The sequence below is a fragment of the Primulina eburnea genome, chromosome 18 (genome assembly GCF_022965805.1).
Source record: "Primulina eburnea isolate SZY01 chromosome 18, ASM2296580v1, whole genome shotgun sequence".
Taxonomy (NCBI): Eukaryota; Viridiplantae; Streptophyta; class Magnoliopsida; order Lamiales; family Gesneriaceae; genus Primulina; species Primulina eburnea.
In genome coordinates, this window is record NC_133118.1 from 12,148,712 (window position 1) to 12,174,349 (window position 25,638).

The 25,638-nt window shown below is 41.2% G+C and overlaps 1 protein-coding gene across 1 annotated transcript in view; it reads left to right on the top strand.

The window, feature by feature from the left end:
* The window catches only part of LOC140819115 (uncharacterized), a 43,340-nt gene extending 20,861 nt beyond the window's left edge, over nt 1–22,479 (top strand). Inside the window, exon 5 of the mRNA XM_073179125.1 lies at nt 21,942–22,479. Coding sequence (XP_073035226.1) covers nt 21,942–22,479 — 538 coding nt within the window. The remainder of the gene's footprint in view (nt 1–21,941) is intronic.
* Nucleotides 22,480–25,638: the final 3,159 nt, after the last annotated feature.

The window sequence follows — 25,638 nt, forward strand, 5'->3', positions numbered from 1 at the left end:
GATCAATACTAAACTCAACTTCTCGATGAGGAGGAAAATCAGGAATCTCATCGGGAAATACATCCGGGAATTCTTTCGCAACAGGAATCTCTATTTAAAGAAGACTCCTTCTTCGAAATATCAATAGCGTAGATAAGATAACCCTCATCTCCGCTAGTCAACAATCGAGACATTTCCATGGAAGACACCAATAGAATTTTTGCTAGGGAACCCTTGCCATAAAAATTCCACTTGGGTCCATCAATCGGTCGAAATCGAACCACTCCGTGACAACAATCAACGGTAGCTCGATTTGTCATCAAGATATCCATGCCAACAATACAATCAAAGTCGTGCATAGGGAGGACAATCAGATTCAAGAATATTACATTATCCTCGTATATCAATACACAATTATGCACAACTTACTCAAACAAAATAATCTTTCCTGCTTCTGGGACGCAGGGCAGGCTGCTGAGCTGACACTTAAGGTGGAGGAGTATAGTGTGGACCTCCCCGCCTAAGTCCAGCTTCGGCTGCCTTGGCTCGTTCAACTGCCTCTGCGTAGCTGGTAGGCAATCCAGAAACAACATATGTATACAAGACAGGATGTAAACCATTTACAAACCTGTTATATTTTGCCTTCGCATTCCCAGCCACGTGAGGTGCATACTTCAGTAAAGTAGAAAACTTCGAAGCATATTCTGCAAGAGTCATCGTTCCCTGTTGCAGACTATTGAATTCATTCTCCTGAGCAGTATAATAAGAAAGAGGGGAATACTGCTCCAAAAACTGGGCCTTGAATACATCCCATGTGACTTCAGTCCCGGCCTCTTTCAGTCCAATCTCACCGGCTTCCCACCAAGATTTAGCTCGGTCTTTCAGCTGATACAAAGCAAGTTTCAGTCTCCGAGCCGTGGAATACTCAACAATGTTAAACAAGTGCTCGATGTCCTTTAACCAGGCCTCAGCTCTTTCAGCACTCTCAGTGCCAAAGAACTTCGGTGATTTCAGATCCTGGAATCGAGCCATCACAACATCCATGGACAATCCTTCAAATTGCCCAACAATCCTCTCAGTACTGCTACTCGCAGTTTAATTTGTGTGATCCATCTACAAATCAAAAGATGAATATCACAATTTCATATCAATTCATAATCTCATCATCTCATATCATCATCTCATATCATCAATCTCATCAGATACTTACTCAAATCAAATCACATAAGAGCAAGTAATAAAAATAAGTCAAAAACATACACACAGTTCATTTGTGCCTATTCAAGTGTACACAAGACTCAATAGAGCATTCCCAGCTATGCTCTGATACCACTCTGTGTGGGGCCCTTAGCTCCTAATCGTTATTACAACACAATTTGATTAGGGTTAAGTAATTCACAGCGGAAAACGAGTTTAAAATTTCTTTACAATGAGCCCAAAATATCTCTTCTGATATTTAAATACTAAAAATAGTATCTAAATTCAAATCATAAAACACGCCCACACATAATCAAAACCAATAATGTAACGACCCATTACAGGCTCAGTGGACCGCCCATACGGCCCACTGCCAACCGACCCAAGGCTATCCCGATCTTGGGGTCCCTCTATGGGGCCTTGTCCCTCACGGGCTTTCCATAGGCATCGTTACTCATAGGACTCTCCACACCAGGTTGGTGGAGTGATACCTCCCCAAGTCTCGAACCCATGACCTCCTGGCTTAAGTACATTGTTCAAAGAGACTTGGTACCAATTGAGCTAGCTCAATTGGTACTAGGATTGTGCCAAGTATCTATATATCCATGTGATCTTGGGTTCGATCCTGGGGAGGCACATACTTAAGTTCATGGGCTTAAGAGTTCTATGAGTAACCCGTACGACGCCTATGGAAAGCCCGTGAGGGACAAGGCCCCAGTGAGGGACCCCAAGATCGGGATAGCCTTGGGTCGATCGGGGCAGTGGGCCGTATGGGCGGTCCACTGGGCCTGTAATGGGTCGTTACAAATCATATACAAACAACTCATATCCTCGGGACATGCCCCGGTATATAGATACATAAACATATATACTGGGAACAAGACATAACATAAACCTCAGCCCAAGCTGTGGCTCCCACCAGAAGCACCCTCTCCGGTCTCCTGATATCCCGGAGTACCTGCCATTGTCCACACACAAAGACAACAACAGCCCCCCTTAGGGGTGAGCAAAGCTCCGTATGGAACAACCAATCATATATACCACAGATATCTAAACCATGATATATGGTATGCAATGCATGTATGTCGTGGAGGTATCAGGTCAAATGCCCATCCACTGAGCACATGTCAGAATCAATCGAATCGCTATGAAATCAAATCAATGCTCGAGCTGGCACACCGGCCGATATGGGAATACACATATGACAACGTCGACGAAGCGTCGTCAATCCCACATCTCATATCCAATCATATGGGGCCACAATTGTCTATGCTTTACGGGTCATATAATACCGGCATAGCAATTGTGTTCACAAACCCCGGAATCCAATCAAATCATATTAGGGTATCCAAGGATCATAGCTCAACGTGTATGTCATGTATCGATTTATGCATAAAATGATGTGTGTTAACAAAACATTTATTTTATACATCGATACTCAAATCTCAATGTCATGTATGCCACATCAAATCATCAAGTAGGCACATAGACACGTATTCTAATCCAATCCAATCAATCCAATCATATATCATATAATACAGATACCTGTCGTATGTTACCCGGTCGCAACATACCTCAATTCTTCGTTCCAGTTGATGTAGCCTGAAGATATCGGTATAATACTTTATCTACATCAATAACATACTCATTCCAATCAATAACATAATCCAAAATCATTAATATGAGTTTCAATTATCATTTGAAACTTCAATAATTCATATCAAATTCAAATCATATCATAATTCAATTCCGACTTCAGATATAATTTTATTGTCGGTTATTCTACTACATATCAGGTATTCAACTTCAAATACATGCTATTCCAGCACCTTGATATTTAAAGCTGTTGAAACTAGAAGAAAATTACCTCAGTCAGAAGCCCTTAACGCGCAGATATCAAATATATAATTTGTTTCGCGTTTAGACTGTGTCTCGAAGTCGATTTAGACGATAGAAAATGAAAATCTCTCGTGTTTCCCTCGAAGTCTCTGAAATGAAATGAAAGAAACGGAGGAAAGAATTGTTCTTATCACCTCACCGCTACTGCGCTCGGGCGGTAGAATTCTCGCGCCCGAGCGCGAGACATTCTGCCCCCGACTTCAATATGTACCGCGCTCGAGCGGTCACAAATTACCGCTCGGGCGCGGCATGTTCTGTCCAAAGGCCACTTACTTCGCGCTCGGGCGGTCAAATATTACCGCTCGGGCGCGAGGTGTTCTGCCCGAATACTCATTTCAAATACCCTGTCGCTCGGGCGGTAATTTTCTACCGCTCGGGCGCCACCTGTTCTGTACAAATTGTTGGTTTTGTACTATATTGGCGTCCGGCCTATCCAATCGAGCTCTTACAACGTCAATTCATATACAATATTCATTATCTCAATTTCATTGTCACGATATACATCAAAGGTATAATCACATATCAAATTAATTGATTATCGATAATCATATAAGATTTACGATAATACGATACACGGTCCTTACAAGATGTCAGTCGCTTATCAGCTATGATGATGTCTTGTTGTTCCTTGGGATATGATTTTGATATCTCGACGACTCCTATCCAGGTATCTACCTTATTAGCTGAACCTGATATATATGGTTGTATTCGTGATGCACAGATGACGGATGAGAGAGTTCAGCGATGGAGGGAGTTAGTGTCTCATAAACAAGATACTCGTTTTAGAGTGGCTGATGATGGAAGTTTGAGGATGAATGATAGATGGGTAGTTCCTGATATATCTGAGTTGCGCCAGGGCCTGTTGCAGCGTGCACATTGTAGTCGATATTCTATCCACCCTGGTGGCAAGAAGATGTATAAGGATCAACGCTCTCAGTTTTGGTGGAAAGGAATGAAACGTGATGTGATTGATTTTGTACGTCGATGTCTCAATTGTCAACAAATCAAAGCTGAGAGGAGAAGGCCGGGAGGTGAATTGAGGAGTTTAGAAGTACCGACTTGGAAATGGGAGCACATATCGATGGATTTTGTGACTCATTTGCCAAGGAGCACTGGAACTATTGATGTTATTTGGGTGATTGTTGATCGATTGACGAAAGTTGCACATTTTATACCCTATAGCATGAGTAGTACGTATTTGACGATGGCACAGTTGTATATACGAGAGATTGTACGGTTGCATGGGATTCCAGTGTCTATTATATCTGATAGATATCCTCGATTTACTTCTCATTTTTGGGAAGGATTGCAGACTGCGATGGGGACAGAGTTGAGATTGAGTACAGCTTATCTTCCTCAGACAGATGGTCAGACTGAGCGTACTATTCAGACGCTTGAGGATATGTTGCGTGCTTATGTTATGGATTTTAAATCTGCTTGGCAGTCATCTATTCCATTGGTAGAGTTTGCGTATAACAATAGTTATCAGAGTAGTATTCAGATGGCTCCATTTGAGGCATTGTATGGGAGACGTTGTAGATCTCCGTTATACTGGGATGATGTTGATCGATGTGGGGACTCGGGCTCTAATTCTTTTTCTTGGGATTAAATGGATCATTATTCTAAAACGTGGGTCAATTTTTCGCTTTTACATTTAATCAAATGTAATTAAACAAGCATCAATCTTTATTTAGTTTACAACATACAAACATAATATACATGTCTTATTCTGTATGTCCTCGACTAACCAGTATTAAAAGACAGTACATAATAAAAGACAACTACTGGTTCATCTGCTACGCCCGAGATCTCCACGCTAACACGATCATCTCTGTCTCGACCCAGATCCTGCCCCACCTGTTGTTATGCACACATACAGACATAACAACAGCCGGAAAACCGGTGAGAACAAATCCCAGTATAGACATGTATACATGCATTCAAACAATCTAAAACATGAAACATGCTAATATGAATGTCATTCATATATAATCATGCAATGCGAGTCTAATCATGTCTAGACGCGACTCGACTAGAACTCTAGGGATCCCGTTGTGAATAAGACGTCACTGTCTGTCACCTACCCTCCCAATCGAGGTGTTGTACGTCTTATTCCTAGACTTCGGCCTGATCTGTATCCACGTCTACAATAGGGGCGGTGATCTTCCCCTAAGCTGTGATATCGCCGAACGTCTAGAAGTCTGCCTGATCTCCAGACTGTCCTATCTTAATGCATGAATACACAATCTGTAAACAACCATAATCATTCTAATGCAATGCCACATGATCTGTAAACAAAGCATAGCAAGATTTGTATACAAGTCTATAAACAAATCTATAAACAATCATAATCATGGCTAGAAATAAACAATGAAACAAGTATGTGATTTTGGTTGGGAAACTCAAATGTGATCTCATTTGAGTCGTGATTCCCCAAACAAAACATGTACTATACCTTTCTTGTCGTAGTCTCGAAGTTGGTATCAATTCTGTCAATTAAATCTGAAATGGCAATGTATAATAAATATACAATTAATTACTAATTCTAGTCAATACCTACACTATCAATAATCAATCTCGGTATAGACTTTGACGGCATAACGACGTATATTCTTCATACCGGTCAATCAAATCTCAACAGATATCAATATATACCATCCTCAACTCACAATCGAATCATATGCACAACACCATACTCAAAATCGATACATTTTATTCCTAAACATGCTGAAATTCATAAGAAATGCATACGACATCCTTTCTTTGTTCTAGTTTCGATTATAAACTCATAATCCTTACTAGAATATCTAAATATAGTCATAATAGCATTTCCCTTACATGAAATTCTTGAAACATGCTAGAACTGAATTAAAAGTGTACCCTTTCAAAGCCTTCGACGCGAGGAACAAGAATCTCAACTCGAATTATAATTTAGATGGTTGAATCTTGAGATATCTTACCTCAAACCTTGAAGAACTTAAGGAATTATTTGAGGGAGCTCTCAGTTCTGGTCTGCTGAAGTGAAGAATAAATGATTCAGCTCAATTCTATATATATATGTGCCATGTGTCAAGACAAGAAGAACAGGTGGATGTCTCGCATGCAGCACCGCGGGTGCGGTACTGTAAGGAGCGCGGGTGCGCTAGGCTTTTGGAAGTTCTATCCAAACATACAGAACATTTACCGCGGGTGCGGTCTCTGCAAGACCGCGGGTGCGGTCTTGCCACCGCAGGTGCGGTCTTGCTGCACCGCGGGTGCGGTGGTGCTACGGAAATTTTGGCAAACTTACTGTCTATGCACCGCGGGTGCGGTGTCTACAAGCATTGCGGGTGCGCTGTGACTTCGAATTACAATGGCATAATTCTACATTTTAAACCAAACTTCTTCATCTCTTATTTCTTATCTCTATGCACATTGTTCATAACATATCTATCAATTCAGAATGATCACTCAGTGTTCTGGGCATTACATTTCTCCCCCTCTAAGACATAAGTTCGTCCTCGAACTTGAAATAAATCAATTAGAGTATTTAAGACAGTATTAAAATCAAAAACTGACTAAATACTTACATCATTGAAATAACTCGGGATGTTTCTGGCGCATATCTGCTTCTGTTTCCCAAGTCGCTTCTTCGACGCCATGACGACTCCATTGGACTTTCACTAATGGAATAGTCTTTGTTCTGAGCTTCTTTTCTTTACGATCAAGAATCTGTATCGGTTGTTCCACATAGCTTAAAGTTTGATCAATGTAATGCCCAGAACACCGAATGATCATTATGAATGAATAGATATGCTATGAATAATGGGCATAAAGATAAGAAATAAGAGATGAAGAAGTTTGGCTTGAAATATAGAATTTTTCCATAGAAATTCGAAGCTACACCGCACCCGCGGTGCTTGTAGACACCGCACCCGCGGTGCAATGAGCAGAAAATTAGTAACATTCCCGTAGCCACATCGCACCCGCGGTAGAACTAGACCGCACCCGCGGTGCTGACACCGCACCCGCGGTAGTTACATGACCGCACCCGCGGTCTATGCATTATGGAAAATCATAGTTCTGCCGAAGCCACAGCGCACCCGCGCTCCTGCTGTACCGTACCCGCGGTGTTGCGTGGTGTGCAAAGAAGGAACCATGTGTTATATGACATGCAAAGTATTTATATCTTGGCACGAATTTCCCTTCATTCCATCAGAAATAATCGAGAGTTGCAGAGGAAAAGCTCCAAACTTCCTTCCACTTTTAAATGGTGATTTCATAAGATTTAATCATCCAAATTCAAATCTGACTTAGGTTTTGAGCTCCTCTCGTTATTAGCTACAAAGTGATGTAAGTTTTATGTAATTTCAGTATGTTTCGAAATTCAGATGTTTGGGAAATGAGAATATGATAGTTATATTGTGTTCTTGGCGTATTGAGCATGATATATTTGTAAACGGATCAAAGAAAGGATATCATATGCATTTCCTATGAATTTCAGTATGATTTATGAATTGTTGGGATAGAATTATTGTGTTTTGGATGATATTGTATTGGATTATGATTGAGAATAAGATAGTGTTGATATCTGTTGAGAAGTAGATCGACCGGTATCGAGAGTTACGGCGTTATGCCGTCAGATTTTATTGAGATCATGTAGTGACTTGGTTATGTGTTGATTAGATTAGAACTTGATAGAGTGCGTATCCACATTTCCATTTCAGATACGTATTGGCGACCGTGACAGCGATTCTACGACGAAAGGTATAGTACATGTTTTGTTTGGGGAATCACGACTCAAATGAGATCACATTTGAGTTTCCTAACCAAAATCACATACTTGTTTTATTGTTTATATTCAGATATGATTATAATTGTTTATGGATTTGTTTATAGAACTTGTATACAAATCTTGCTATGCCTTGTTTACAGATCATGTGGCATTGCATTAGAATGATTATGCTTGTTTACAGATTGTGTATTCATGCATTAAGATAGGACAGTCTGGAGATCAGGCAGACTACTAGACGTTCGGCGATATCACAGCTTAGGGGAAGATCACCGCCCCTATTGTAGACGTGGATACAGATCAGGCCGAAGTCTAGGAATAAGAGGTACAGCACCTCGATTGGTAGGGTAGGTGACAGACAGTGACGTCTTATTAACAACGGGATCCCTAGAGTTCTAGTCGAGTCGCATCTAGACATGATTAGACTCGCATTGCATGATTATATATGAATGACATTCATATTGGCATGGTTCATGTTTTAGATTGTTTTATTGCATGTATACATGTTTATACTGGGATTTGTTCTCACCGGTTTTCCGGCTGTTGTTATGTCTGTATGTGTGCATAACAACAGGTGGGGCAGGATCTGGGTCGAGACAGAGATGATCGTGTTAGCGTGGAGATCTCGGGCGTAGTAGATGGACCAGTAGTTGTCTTTTATTATGTACTGTCTTTTATTACTGGTTAGGGAGAACATACAGAATAATACATGTATTTGATGTTTGTATGTTGTATCTAAATAAAGAACTCATGCTGGTTTGTTTACATTAGATTTAATGTAAAAAGCGAAAAATTGACCCACATTTTTATATTAACGATCCATTTAATCCCAAGAAAAAGAATTAGAGCCCGGGTCCCCACAACAGGTGGTATCAGAGCAGTAGGGTCTGTAGACTGAGATAGAGTAGAATGAGCGGGGTAGATCGAGTCATCTTCCTTGCTTATATCATGCTAGCATGTCATGATTATTGCTTTCCTATTACGTGTTGTTTGTGTTTGATTTCTTTCAGCATGTGATTGACTGAATCAGAACTGATTCTAGATCAAAGGTAACTGACTAGAGGATGGCTGAGACAGTTGTATATCTTGTATACTAATCATTTGGATTATTAGATATGACACCTAGAAGAGCAGCAGTACCTCTACGACCAGTAGCGCCAGAACAGGGGAGCACATCCGGGGATCCTATGGATGTTACGGCGACCCCTATGGAGACGTTGCTGAAGCGATTTCAATCCTTTCGACCTCCGACATTAAAAGGTACCGAGAATGCCATCGAGTGCGAAAGCTGGCTTGAGGATATTGAAATGCTATTCGACTCTTTGGAGTACAGTGACGAGAAGAGAATAAAGCTAATTGGCCATCAATTGCAAGATATAGCCAAGAATTGGTGGTTGAACATTAAGAGAGCTTTAGAGCAGCGGGGTACCGAGATTACTTGGAAGGTATTCAAGACCGAGTTTTATCAGCGATTCTTCCCTGTATCCTACCGTAAAGATAAAGGCGCTGAATTCGCAAACCTGAGACAAGGGCAATTGAATATTGAAGAGTACGTTGCTAAATTTTCCTCTTTGCTTTGTTTTGCACCTCATGTTTCAGGGAATGATGAGGCCATGGCAGATCAGTTTATAAATGGCCTGAATCCAGATATCTTTACGTTGGTCAATACTGGGAGACCCGATAATTTCTCGTATGCATTGAATCGTGCCAAAGGAGCTGAAGCAGGATTGCTTAGGCAACGAAGTGCTCCGTATGTTGCACCGAGTCCGAGACCGCCACTACCTCCATCCCAAGTTCCTCCTCCTCGATTCGAAAGCGGTGGTAGTAGCGGTGGACGCAAAGAACAGCCGAGGGCGAAGGGGAAGCAGTTTAAGCGACCTGGGAGCAGTTCGTCGAGCTCCAGCGGATCAAGACAGACTAGTTTTGATCAGAGTCCCAGATATTCAGGTGTTTACTGTAGTTCCTGTGGAGGGAAGCATGCGACCGAACAGTGCCAGGGAGTTACAGGACGATGCAACATTTGTAGGCAACCGGGGCATTTTGCCAAAGTCTGTCCCCAGAGGAGTGTACAGCCAGCCCAGAGTGGACGAGCATCCGGGTCAGTGCCTCAGTTCGAGCGGCAGGCATCATCGGTTCACTCCTTTCAGCCTCCACCAGCACCGACTCCACCCAGAGGCCGAGGTAGTCAGACGGTGAGTCAACCTCCGAGGCAACAGGCCCAAGTGTTCGCGTTGACAGAAGAGCAAGCACAGGATGCACCAGATGACGTTATAGCAGGTAACTGCTCTCTTTATGGTTATCCTGCTTATATCTTGATAGATACAGGTGCATCGCATACATTCATTTCAGAGCGATTTGCATTGTTGCATTCTTTGCCTGTTGAGTCTTTGTTAGATGTTGTGTCTATTAATTCTCTGTTGGGAAGTGGATTGATATCTGTAACTACGGTTAGACATTGCATTCTACAGTTTGAGGGGCATGAGATTGACCTAGATTGTATAGTGTTGGGTCTAGCTGATTTTGACTGTATAGTTGGTATTGACATGCTAACGAAGTATAGAGCCACCGTGGATTGTTTCCACAAGATTGTCAGATTCAGACCCGAGATGACAGACGAGTGGAAATTCTACGGGAAGGGCTCCAGATCTCGGATTCCCTTGATTTCGGCTCTTACTATGAACAGATTGTTACAGAAAGGAGCAGATGGTTTCTTTATTTATGCTGTAGATATGCAGAAGTCGAGCCTGGCGGTGGCAGATATACCAGTAGTGCGGGAATTTCCAGATATTTTTCCATATGAGATCCCAGGATTACCTCCGGTTCGTGAGGTAGACTTCAGTATTGATCTTACACCAGGTACCGTCCCTATTTCGAGAGCTCCGTATAGGATGGCACCCATCGAACTCAAAGAACTGAAAGCACAATTAGAAGATCTTCTGGCCAAGGGATATATCAGACCTAGTGTATCTCCTTGGGGCGCTTCGGTGCTGTTTGTGCAGAAGAAAGATGGTTCGATGCGTTTGTGTATAGATTATCGGCAACTGAACAAGGCCACGATCAAGAACAAATATCCTTTGCCTAGGATTGATGATCTATTTGATCAGTTGCAGGGATCCTCCGTGTACTCGAAGATTGATTTGCGTTCTGGGTATCATCAGCTCAGAGTTCGAGATGTGGATATACCGAAGACAGCATTTCGAACCAGGTATGGACCGAATTTATTGTCATGCCTTTTGGTTTAACCAATGCTCCTGCGGTATTTATGGGCTTGATGAACCAAGTGTTTCAGAGGTATCTAGATGAATTTGTCATTGTTTTCATCGATGATATTTTGGTGTATTCGAAGAGTAGAAATGAGCATGCAGAGCATCTCAGGATTGTGTTGCAGACACTGAGGAACGAGCGACTGTATGCCAAATTGTCAAAGTGTGAGTTTTGGTTGAATCGAGTTGTATTCTTGGGGCATATCATTTCTGGAGATGGTATTTCTGTTGATCCGAGTAAAGTGGAAGCTGTGATCAGTTGGTCGAGACCGACTTCTGCACCAGAAATACGCAGTTTCATGGGCTTAGCCGGATACTACAGAAGATTTATCAAAGATTTCTCCAGTATTGCAAAGCCAATAACTCAATTGACGCAAAAGAATGCACCATTTGTTTGGTCAGAGGAGTGTGAGTCTAGCTTTGTTGAATTGAAGAAAAGGCAGACCAGTGCTCCAGTATTGACGATACCCTCAGGTACAGGTAATTTCGTTGTATATTGTGATGCTTCTCATAGAGGTTTGGGATGTGTTCTTATGCAGTGAGGCCATGTGATCGCATACGCCTCGAGACAACTGAAGCCACATGAGGTACGATACCCCATTCATGACCTGGAATTGGCGGCTATCGTATTTGCATTAAAGATTTGGCGTCATTATCTCTATGGCGAGAAATTTGAAATCTTTTCCGATCACAAGAGCCTAAAGTACCTATTCTCTCAATCAGAACTGAATATGAGGCAGCGTAGATGGCTAGATCTTCTGAAAGACTTTGATTGTGAAATCAAATATTATCCAGGGAAGTCAAATGCAGCAGCAGATGCCTTAAGTCGTAAGGTATGTTCGTTGTCCTTATCGACGATAAGTGTTAACAAGTTAGTTGAAAATTGCTGTACATTTGGATTAGAATTTGATACAGATAGTAAGCCACTACGACTTTTTATGATCCAAGTTGAGCCCAATTTGATTATGAGGATCAAGGAAGCACAAAGAACCGATCAGAATGTACAGAAATCAATCCAAATGGTCAGATCAGGGCATGTATCAGAATATCAGGTACGAGATCATGTTCTGTACGTGAATAACCGTCTAGTTGTGCCAGATGTTGCAGATTTGAGACAGCAGATTCTGACAGAGGCAAATTGTAGTCGGTTGACTTGAAGACACAATTCTGGTGGAAGCAGATGAAGGCAGACATCGCAGAGTATGTGTCTAAATGCTTGAACTGCCAACAGGTGAAAGCTGAGAGGAAGAAGCCTGGTGGATTACTTCAGAGTCTAGCCATTCCAGAATGGAAATGGGATCACATTTCCATGGATTTTGTGACGAAGTTACCACGATCATCCAAAGGCTGTGATGCGATTTGGGTCATTATTGACAGACTGACCAAATCTGCATGTTTCATCTCATACAGAATGACGTATAGACAGGATCAGATGGCGGAGATTTATATTCGAGAGGTAGTCAGATTGCATGGAGTGCCGAAGTCTATTGTATCAGATCGTGATCCACGCTTCACTTCGCACTTCTGGCACAGTTTACAGCAGGCTCTAGTTACGACCTTACACCTTAGCACTGCTTATCATCCTCAGACAGACGGACAGTCAGAGCGGACTATCCAGACATTAGAGGATATGTTGAGGGCCGTCGTGCTAGATTTTGGCATTGGTTGGCAAGATTCTCTACCTCTTTTTGAATTCTCTTACAATAATAGCTATCAGACGAGTATCGAGATGGCACCGTTTGAAGCTTTGTACGGCAAGAAGTGCAGATCTCCGCTATACTGGGATGACGTTTCAGAGGTACCAGAACTTGGGCCAGACATGATTCGTGACATGACTGAGAAGGTGAAAGTTATTCAGAAAAGAATGAAGACAGCACAAGATCGACAAGCAAAGTATGCCAATATCAGACGTAGACCGTTAGTATTTGAGGCGGGAGATAGAGTATTCTTAAAGATTTCTCCATTCAGAGGCGTTGTTCGATTTGGCAAACGCGGGAAACTATCTCCTCGATACATTGGTCCTTACGAGATTCTTGAGAAGATTGGCGATAGAGCTTATCGACTTGCACTTCCTCCTTCTCTATCCGGAATACATGACGTGTTTCATGTATCAATGTTACGAAAATATATGCCAGATATTTCTCATGTCATTCAACCTGACGAAGCTGAACTTGATCAGACCTTGAGCTACATGGAACAACCGATACAGATTCTTGATCGGAAAGAAAAGAAACTCAGAACGAAGATTATTCCACTTGTGAAAGTTCAGTGGAGTCTTCATGGCATCGAAGAAGCGACGTGGGAGACGGAAGCAAATATGCGACAGAAACACCCCGAGCTATTTATATGATGTAAGTATTTATTCAGTTTTAGATAGTAATGCTGCTTTAAATACTCTAATTGATTTATTTAAAGTTCGAGGACGAACTTATGTCTTAGAGGGGGAGAAATGTAATGCCCAGAACACCGAATGATCATTATGAATGAATAGATATGCTATGAATAATGGGCATAAAGATAAGAAATAAGAGATGAAGAAGTTTGGCTTGAAATATAGAATTTTTCCATAGAAATTCGAAGCTACACCGCACCCGCGGTGCTTGTAGACACCGCACCCGCGGTGCAATGAGCAGAAAATTAGTAACATTCCCGTAGCCACATCGCACCCGCGGTAGAACTAGACCGCACCCGCGGTGCTGACACCGCACCCGCGGTAGTTACATGACCGCACCCGCGGTCTATGCATTATGGAAAATCATAGTTCTGCCGAAGCCACAGCGCACCCGCGCTCCTGCTGTACCGCACCCGCGGTGTTGCGTGGTGTGCAAAGAAGGAACCATGTGTTACATGACATGCAAAGTATTTATATCTTGGCACGAATTTCCCTTCATTCCATCAGAAATAATCGAGAGTTGCAGAGGAAAAGCTCCAAACTTCCTTCCACTTTTAAATGGTGATTTCATAAGATTTAATCATCCAAATTCAAATCTGACTTCGGTTTTGAGCTCCTCTCGTTATTAGCTACAAAGTGATGTAAGTTTTATGTAATTTCAGTATGTTTCGAAATTCAGATGTTTGGGAAATGAGAATATGATAGTTATATTGTGTTCTTGGCGTATTGAGCATGATATATTTGTAAACGGATCAAAGAAAGGATATCATATGCATTTCCTATGAATTTCAGTATGATTTATGAATTGTTGGGATAGACTTATTGTGTTTTGGATGATATTGTATTGGATTATGATTGAGAATAAGATATTGTTGATATCTGTTGAGAAGTAGATTGACCGGTATCGAGAGTTACGGCGTTATGCCGTCAGATTTTATTGAGATCATGTAGTGACTTGGTTATGTGTTGATTAGATTAGAACTTGATAGAGTGCGTATCCACATTTCCATTTCAGATACGTATTGGCGACCGTGACAGCGATTCTACGACGAAAGGTATAGTACATGTTTTGTTTGGGGAATCACGACTCAAATGAGATCACATTTGAGTTTCCCAACCAAAATCACATACTTGTTTTATTGTTTATATTCAGATATGATTATATTTGTTTATGGATTTGTTTATAGAACTTGTATACAAATCTTGCTATGCCTTGTTTACAGATCATGTGGCATTGCATTAGAATGATTATGCTTGTTTACAGATTGTGTATTCATGCATTAAGATAGGACAGTCTGGAGATCAGGCAGACTACTAGACGTTCGGCGATATCACAGCTTAGGGGAAGATCACCGCCCCTATTGTAGACGTGGATACAGATCAGGCCGAAGTCTAGGAATAAGACGTACAGCACCTCGATTGGTAGGGTAGGTGACAGACAGTGACGTCTTATTCACAACTAGATCCCTAGAGTTCTAGTCGAGTCGCATCTAGACATGATTAGACTCGCATTGCATGATTATATATGAATGACATTCATATTGGCATGGTTCATGTTTTTGATTGTTTTATTGCATGTATACATGTTTATACTGGGATTTTTTCTCACCGGTTTTCCGGCTGTTGTTATGTCTGTATGTGTGCATAACAACAGGTGGGGCAGGATCTGGGTCGAGACAGAGATGATCGTGTTAGCGTGGAGATCTCGGGCGTAGCAGATGGACCAGTAGTTGTCTTTTATTATGTACTGTCTTTTATTACTGGTTAGGGAGAACATACAGAATAATACATGTATTTGATGTTTGTATGTTGTATTTAAATAAAGAACTCATGCTGGTTTGTTTACATTAGATTTAATGTAAAAAGCGAAAAATTGACCCACATTTTTATATTAACGATCCATTTAATCCCAAGAAAAAGAATTAGAGCCCGGGTCCCCACAATCAAGCTTAGCTTCGTCAGGACGAATGACATGAGAAACATCAGGCATGTATTTACGCAACATCGATACATTAAAGACGTCATGTATTCCGGATAGAGAAGGAGGAAGAGCAAGTCTATAAGCCCGATCGCCAATCTTTTCAAGAATTTCGTAAGGACCGACGTATCTAGGAGCTAGTTTCCCGCGTTTGCCAAATCGAACAACGCCTCTGAATGGAGAAATCTTTAAGAATACTCTATCTCCTGCTTCAAATATTAACGGTCTACGTCGAATATTGGCATACTTTGCTTGTCTATCCTGTGCTGTATTCATTCTTTTCTGAATAACTTTCATCTTCTCAATCATGTCACGAATCATGTCTGGCCCCAGTTCTGGTACTTCTGAGATATCATCCCAATATAGCGGTGATTTGCACTTCTTGCCGTACAAGGCTTCAAACGGTGCCATCTCGATACTCGTCTGATAGCTATTATTGTAAGAAAATTCGCAAAGAGGTAGAGAATCTTGCCAACCAATGCCAAAATCTAGCACGATGGCTCTCAACATATCCTCTAGAGTCTGGATAGTCCGTTCGGACTGTCCGTCTGTCTGAGGATGATAAGCAGTACTCAGGTGTAATGTCGTACCTAAAGCCTGCTGTAAGCTGTGCCAAAAATGAGAAGTGAATCGTGGATCACGATCTGATACGATAGACTTCGGCACTCCATGCAATCTGACTACCTCTCGAATATAAATCTCCGCCATCTGATCTTGTCTATACGTCATTCTGTATGGAATGAAACAAGCAGATTTGGTCAATCTGTCAATAATGACCCAAATCGCATCGCAGCCTCTGGATGATCGAGGTAACTTCGTCACAAAATCCATGGAAATGTGATCCTATTTCCATTCTGGAATAGATAAACTCTGAAGTAACCCCCCGGGCTTCTTTCTTTCAGCTTTTACCTGTTGGCAGTTCAAACACTTAGACACGAATTCTGCAATATCTAATTTCATATGTTTCCACCAGAATTGTGTCTTCAAGTCATTATACATCTTCCTGCCACCAGGATGAATACTGAACCGACTACAATGTGCCTCTGACAGAATCTGCTGTCTCAAATCTGCAACCTCTGGCACGACTAGACGGTTATTCACATATAGCACATGATCACGTACCCGATATTCTGACATGTGCCCTGCTTGAACCATTTGAATTGATTTCTGCACATTTTGATCTGTTCTTTGTGCTTCTTTGATTCTCATTATCAAGTCTGGTTCAACTCGAATCATAGCAAGTCGTAGAGGCTTACTATCTATATCAAATGTTAATCTAGCCAAACAACAGTCTTCAATCATATTTGTAACACCTATCGTTGACAAGGATAAAGAACATACCTTTCGACTCAAGGCATCTGCGGCTGCGTTTGACTTTCCTGGATAGTATTTGATTTCGCAGTCAAAATCTTTCAATAAATCTAACCATCTACGCTGCCTCATGTTCAATTCTGATTGAGAGAATAGGTACTTCAGGCTCTTGTGATCGGAGAAGATCTCAAATTTCTCCCCGTAGAGATAATGACGCCAAATCTTTAATGCAAATACGATAGCAGCCAATTCCAGATCATGAATGGGGTATTGAACTTCATGTGGCTTCAATTGTCTCGAGGCGTATGCGATCACATGACCTCGCTGCATAAGAACACATCCCAAACCTCTATGAGAAGCATCACAATATACAACAAAATCACCCGTACCTGAAGGTATCGTCAACACTGGAGCACTGGTCAGCCTTTTCTTCAACTCTAGAAAGCTAGACTCGCACTCCTCTGACCAAACAAACGGTGCATTCTTTTGCGTCAGTTGAGTTATTGGCTTTGCAATACTGGAGAAATCTTGAATAAATCTTCGGTAGTATCCTGCCAGACCCATGAAACTGCGTATTTCTGGTACCGACGTCGGTCTTGACCAATTGATCACAGCTTCCACTTTACTCGGATCAACAGAAATACCATCTCCAGAAATTATATGCCCCAAGAATACAACTCGATTCAGCCAAAACTCACACTTTGACAATTTAGCATACAGTCGCTCGTTTCTCAACGTCTGCAAAACAATTCTGAGATGCTCTGCATGCTCATTCCTATTCTTCGAATACACCAAAATGTCATCGATGAAGACAATAACAAATTCATCCAAATATCTCTGAAACACTTGGTTCATCAAGCCCATAAATACCGCAGGAGCATTTGTTAAACCAAAAGGCATGACAATAAATTCGTAATGTCCATACCTGGTTCGAAATGATGTCTTCGGTATATCTATATCTCGAAATCTGAGCTGATGATACCCAGAACGCAAAACAATCTTAGAATAGACAGAGGATCCCTGCAACTGATCAAATAGATCGTCAATTCTAGGAAAAGGATATTTGTTCTTGATCGTTGCCTTATTCAGTTGCCGGTAGTCTATACACAATCGCATCGAACCGTCTTTCTTTCGCACAAACAGCACCGGAGCGCCCCAAGGAGATACACTAGGTCTGATATATCCCTTGGCCAGAAGATCTTCTAACTGTGCTTTCAATTCTTTTAGTTCAATAGGTGCCATCCTATACGGGGCTCTCGAAATAGGAACGGTACCTGGTACAAGTTCAATGCTAAAATCTACCTCTCGAATCGGAGGTAATCCTGGGATCTCATCTGGAAAAATATCTGCAAATTCCCGCACTACTGGCAGATCTGCCAATGCCGGACTCGTCTTCTGCATATCTACAGCATAAACCAAGAAACCATCTGCTCCTCTTTGCAATAACCTGTTCATAGTCAGAGCTGAAATCAAGGGAATCCGAGATCTGGAACCCTTACCGTAGAATTTCCACTCGTCTGTCATCTCGGGTCTGAATCTGTACAATCTAGTGAAAACAATCCACGGTAGCTCTGTACTTTGTTAGCATGTCAATACCGACTATACAATCAAAATCAGCTAGACCCAACACTATACAATCTAGGTCAATCTTATGCCCCTCAAACTGTAGAATGCAATGTCTAACCGTAGTTACAGATATCAATCCACTTCCCAACGGAGAATTAATAGACACAACATCTAACAAAGACTCAACGGGCAATGAATGCAACAATGCAAATCGCTCCGAAATGAATGTATGCGATGCACCTGTATCTATCAAGATATAAGCAGGATAACCATAAAGAGAGCAGTTACCTGCTATAACATCATCTGGTGCATCTTGTGCTTGCTCTTCTGTCAATGCAAACACTTGAGCCTGTTGCCTCGGAGGTTGACTCACTGTCTGACTACCTCGGCCTCTGGGTTGAGTCTGTGCCGGTGGAGGCTGAAAAGAGTGAACCGATGATGCTTGCCGCTCAAACTGAGGTACTGACCCGGATGCTTGTCCACTCTGGGCTGGCTGTACACTCCTCTGGGGACAGACTTTGGCAAAATGCCCAGGTTGCCTACAAATGTTGCATCGGCCTGTAACTCCTTGGCACTGTTCAGTCGCATGTTTTCCTCCACAGGAACTGCAATAAACACCCGAATATCTGGTACTCTAATCAAAACCAGTCTGTCTTGATCCGCTGGAGCTTGAAGAACTGCTCCCTGGTCTTTTAAACTGTTTACCCTTGGCTTTCAATTGATCCTTTCTGCCGCTGCCGCTACCGCCGCTTTCAAATCTAGAAGGAGGAGATTGTATTGGAGGTTGTGGTGGTCTTGGCACAGGAGCAACATATGGAGCACTCCGTTGTCTTATCAATCCTGCTTCCGCTCCTTTGGCCCGATTTAATGCATCCGCAAAATTATTTGGTCTCCCCGTATTTACCAACGTAAAGATGTCTGGATTTAAGCCATTGATAAATTGATCCGCCATGGCCTCGTCATTCCCTGAAACATGAGGTGCGAAACGAGGCAAGGAAGAGAATTTGGCAATGTACTCCTCAATGTTTAATTGCCCTTGCCTCAAGTTGGCAAATTCAGCACCTTTGTCTTTACGGTAGGAGATGGGAAAGAAACGCAAATAGAACTCCGTCTTGAACACCTTCCAGGTAATTTCGGTACCACGTTGCTCTAGTGCTCTCTTCATGTTCAACCACCAGTTCTTGGCTACATCCTGGAGTTGATGGCCAATAAGCTTTATTCTTTTCTCGTCACCATACTCCAAAGAGTCGAATAGCATCTCAATGTCTTCAAGCCAACTTTCACAATCCACTGCCAGTTCTGTACCTTTCAAGGTTGGCGGTCGAAAGGATTGAAATCTCTTTAATAGAGTCTCCATGGGCGTAGCAGTAACGTCCATTGGATCTCCGGATGTGCTACCCTGTTCTGGTGCTGTGGGTCGTAGAAGCACTGCTGCTCTTCGAGGAGGCATGTATCTAATAATCCACTGATTAGTATACAAGATATACAACTGTCTCAATCCTCCTCTAGTCAGTTACCTCTGATCTAGAATCGGTTCTGATTCAGTTAATCACATGTTATAATCAAATCAGATAACACACAAGCAATAAGGCAAGCACTAATCATAACATGCTAGCATGATATAAGCAAGGAAGATGACTCGATCTACCCCGCTCATTCTACTCTATCTCAGTATACAGAACCTACTGCTCTGATACCACCTGTTGTGGGGACCCGGGCTCTAATTCTTTTTCTTGGGATTAAATGGATCATTATTCTAAAACGTGGGTCAATTTTTCGCTTTTACATTTAATCAAATGTAATTAAACAAGCATCAATCTTTATTTAGTTTACAACATACAAACATAATATACATGTCTTATTCTGTATGTCCTCGACTAACCAGTATTAAAAGACAGTACATAATAAAAGACAACTACTGGTTCATCTGCTACGCCCGAGATCTCCACGCTAACACGATCAACTCTGTCTCGACCCAGATCCTGCCCCACCTGTTGTTATGCACACATACAGACATAACAACAGCCGGAAAACCGGTGAGAACAAATCCCAGTATAAACATGTATACATGCATTAAAACAATCTAAAACATGAAACATGCTAATATGAATGTCATTCATATATAATCATGCAATGCGAGTCTAATCATGTCTAGACGCGACTCGACTAGAACTCTAGGGATCCCGTTGTGAATAAGACGTCACTGTCTGTCACCTACCCTCCCAATCGAGGTGCTGTACGTCTTATTCCTAGACTTCGTCCTGATCTGTATCCACGTCTACAATAGGGGCGGTGATCTTCCCCTAAGCTGTGATATCGCCGAACGTCTAGAAGTCTGCCTGATCTCCAGACTGTCCTATCTTAATGCATGAATACACAATCTGTAAACAAGCATAATCATTCTAATGCAATGCCACATGATCTGTAAACAAAGCATAGCAAGATTTGTATACAAGTCTATAAACAAATCTATAAACAATCATAATCATGGCTAGAAATAAACAATGAAACAAGTATGTGATTTTGGTTGGGAAACTCAAATGTGATCTCATTTGAGTCGTGATTCCCCAAACAAAACATGTACTATACCTTTCTTGTCCTTTCTTGTCGTAGTCTCGAAGTTGGTATCAATTCTGTCAATTAAATCTGAAATGGCAATGTATAATAAATATACATTTAATTACTAATTCTAGTGAATACCTACACTATCAATAATCAATCTCGGTGTAGACTTTGACGGCATAACGACGTATATTCTTCATACCGGTCAATCCAATCTCAACAGATATCAATATATACCATCCTCAACTCACAATCCAATCATATGCACAACACCATACTCAAAATCGATACATTTTATTCCTAAACATGCTGAAATTCATAAGAAATGCATACGACATCCTTTCTTTGTTCTAGTTTCGATTATTAACTCATAATCCTTACTAGAATATCTAAATATAGTCATAATAGCATTTCCCTTACATGAAATTCTTGAAACATGCTAGAACTGAATAAAAAGTGTACCCTTTCAAAGCCTTCGACGCGAGGAACAAGAATCTGAACTCGAATTATAATTTAGATGGCTGAATCTTGAGATATCTTACCTCAAACCTTGAAGAACTTAAGGAATTATTTGAGGGAGCTCTCGGTTCTGGTCTGCTGAAGTGAAGAATGAATGATTCAGCTCAATTCTATATATATATGTGCCATGTGTCAAGACAAGAAGAAGAGGTGGATGTCTCGCATGCAGCACCGCGGGTGCGGTACTGTAAGGAGCGCGGGTGCGCTAGGCTTTCGGCAGTTCTATCCAAACATACAGAACATGGACCGCGGGTGTGGTCTCTGCAAGACCGTGGGTGCGGTCTTGCCATCGCAGGTGCGGTCTTGCTGCACCGCGGGTGCGGTGGTGCTACGGAAATTTTGGCCAACTTACTGTCCATGCACCGCGGGTGCGGTGTCTACAAGCACTGCGGGTGCGCTGTGACTTCGAATTACAATGGCATAATTCTACATTTTAAACCAAACTTCTTCATCTCTTATTTCTTATCTCTATGCACATTGTTCATAACATATCTATCAATTCAGAATGATCACTCAGTGTTCTGGGGTTTACAATCGAGCTGCAGTCACAGGTCCTGATATGATTCATGAGATGGAACAGAAAGTAAAGGTAATACAGCAACGATTGAAAGCATCTCAAGATAGACAGGCCGCCTATGCCAATAAAAGACGAAGACCCTTAGAGTTTCAGCAGGGAGATCGAGTATTTTTGAAAGTTTCTCCTTTTCGTGGCACTGTGCGATTTGGTATAAAAGGAAAGTTGGCACCGAGGTATGTTGGTCCGTATGAGATATTGCAGCGTATAGGCACTTTGGCTTATCGATTGGCTCTACCTCCATCTTTATCTGGTATTCATGATGTGTTTCATGTGTCGATGATGCGGAAGTATGAGCCTGATCCTTCACATGTGTTGGATATTTCTGAGGTTCAGTTAGATCTTGATGTGTCTTATGTTGAGAGACCAGTTTGTATTTTGGATCGATCTGAACGGAAGCTTCGTAGTAAGCTTATACCGATGGTGAAGGTTCAGTGGGAGCATAGGATTGTCGAAGAGGCCACTTGAGAGACAGAGCGGCATATGACAGAGCTCTACCCCTACTTATTCTGATGGTATGACGTATCTGTTATTTATGCATTTTATTACTGTTGTTTATTAATTTCGGGGTCGAAATTCATTTAAGGGGGGTAGTAATGTAATGCCTGAAGTAAATATCACAAGTTATGGATTTAGTAATGTGAGATTACTAAATAATTAATGATTTTTAAAGATAGAAATATGCGATATCTTGATCATATGAAGTCCAAATGATTTGAAATTTGGATATGACGTAGAAAACTCAAAGATATAGAAGTTTCATGTTTTGAGTTTTGGAAAATTTGACCGTTTGACTGGTCCAAAGAGATATACCGATGTTAAAATGTTAAATATTATATATTATATTATATTATTTTATTTTATTAATATAATATAATATTTTAAAAAAAAACAAGATAAATGTAAAAATCTTGAACGGTGAAATCATTTTCCAATTGACAGTAAGCTAACCGAGGAGAGAGAGGAAGAAATAGAATAGGTTTTGAATTTTCTTTTTGATCTTGCGACTTATCGGTTTATCCAATCGACGAACCGACTTCAATTCTGGGATCGTTGACACGAGGTTTTCGATTTGAGGTATAAATTTTATAGTTTTGGTGATATTTGAAATTCGTCGATTTCTGGGATAAATCCGATAAATTGTGAAATCATACATATATTGAAGATTGTTGAATAGTGTATGATTTTAACGAAGTTGTGGGGACCCGGGCTCTAATTCTTTTTCTTGGAATTAAATGGATCATTATTCTAAAACGTGGGTCAATTTTTCGCTTTTACATTTAATCAAAGGTAATTAAACAAGCATCAATCTTTATTTAATTTACAACATACAAACCATAATATACATGTCTTATTTTGTATGTCCTCGACTAACCAGTATTAAAAGACAGTACATAATAAAAGACAACTACTGGTCCATCTGCTACGCCCGTGATCTCCACGCTAACACGATCATCTCTGCCTCGACCCAGATCCTGCCCCACCTGTTGTTATGCACACATACAGACATAACAACAGCCGGAAAACCGGTGAGAACCAATCCCAGTATAAACATGTATACATGCAGTAAATCAATCTAAAACATGCAACATGCTAATATGAATGACATGCATATATAATCATGCAATGCGAGTCTAATCATGTCTAGATGCGACTCGACTAGAACTCTAGGGATCCCGTTGTGAATAAGACGTCACTGTCTGTCACCTACCCTCCCAATCGAGGTGTTGTACGTCTTATTCCTAGACTTCGGCCTGATCTGTATCCGCGTCTACAATAGGGGCGGTGATCTTCCCCTAAGCTGTGATATCGCCGGACGTCTAGAAGTCTGCCTGATCTCCAGACTGTCCTATCTTAATGCATGAATACACAATCTGTAACCAAGCATAATCATTCTAATGCAATGCCACATGATCTGTAAACAAAGCATAACAAGATTTGTATACAAGTTCTATAAACAAATCTATAAACAATCATAATCATATTAAGATATGGATAATAAAACAAGTATGTGATTTTGGTTAGGAAACTCAAATGTGATCTCATTTGAGTCGTGATTCCCCAAACAAAACATGTACTATACCTTTCTTGTCGTAGTCTCGAAGTTGGTATCAATTCTGTCAATCAAATCTGAAATGGCAATGTATAATAAATACACAATTAATTACTAATTCTAGTCAATACCTACACTATAAACAATCAATCTCGGTATAGACTTTGACGGCATAACGACGTATATTCTTAATACCGGTCAATCCAATTCTTAACAGATATCAACACTATATCATCCTCAACTCATAATCCAACACAATATCCATTCAAAACACAATAATTCTGCCCCAATAATTCATAAACCATACTGAAATTCATAGGAAATACATATGATATCATTTCTTTGATCCGTTTACAAATATATCATGCTCAATACATCAAGAACACAATATAACTCTCATATTCTAATTTCCCAAACATCTGAATTTCGAAACCTGCTGAAATTACATAAAACTTACATCACTTTGTAGCTAGTAACGAGAGGAGCTCAAAACCGCAGTCGGATTTGAATTTGGATGAATAAATCGTGAGATAGAGCAAGAACTCTCCTTCCTCCTTAAGTTTCCCTTTCTCTCTCCCTCGGCTGTGTCATCTGAACAAGGAGGAAATAACACCAGCTTTATATATATATCTCGCATGTTATGTAACACATGGTTCATTCTTCATAAGCCACGCATGACCGCGGGTGCGGTGCCCTTAGGAGCGCGGGTGCGCTATGGCTTCGGCAGAACTATGATTTTCCATAATGCATAGACCGCGGGTGCGGTCATGTAACTACCGCGGGTGCGGTCTCAGCACCGCGGGTGCGGTCTAGTTCTACCGCGGGTGCGGTGTGGCTACGGGAATGTTACTAATTTCCTGCTCATTGCACCGCGGGTGCGGTGCTTGCCAGACCGCGGGTGCTGTCTTGCACATCTAAAATTTCATATTTTCCCGCATCGTTTCGCCCCGTCTGTTCTTGCGTTTCGTATTCAACTATCTACAATAATCTCAGGCATTACATTTCTTAATTTCTGTCTATACATATTCAATCTAGGGCATTACATTTCTCCCCCTCTAAGACATAAGTTCGTCCTCGAACTTGAAATAATCAATTAAAGTATTTAAAACAGCATTACTATCTAAAACTGAATAAACACTTACATCATATAAATAGCTCTGGGTGTTTCTGTCGCATAATTGCTTCTGTCTCCCATGTCGCTTCTTCGATGCCATGACGACTCCACTGAACTTTCACAAGTGGAATAATCTTCGTTCTGAGTTTCTTTTCTTTCCGATCAAGAATCTGTATCGGTTATTCCACGTAGCTCAAAGTCTGATCAAGTTCAGCTTCGTCAGGTCGAATGACATGAGAAACATCTGGCATATATCTTCGTAACATTGATACATGAAACACGTCATGTATTCCGGATAGAGAAGGAGGAAGTGCAAGTCGATAAGCTCGATCGCCAATCTTCTCAAGAATCTCGTAAGGACCAATGTATCGAGGAGATAGTTTCCCGCGTTTGCCAAATCGAATAACGCCTCTGAATGGAGAAATCTTTAAGAATACTCTATCTCCTGCCTCAAATACTA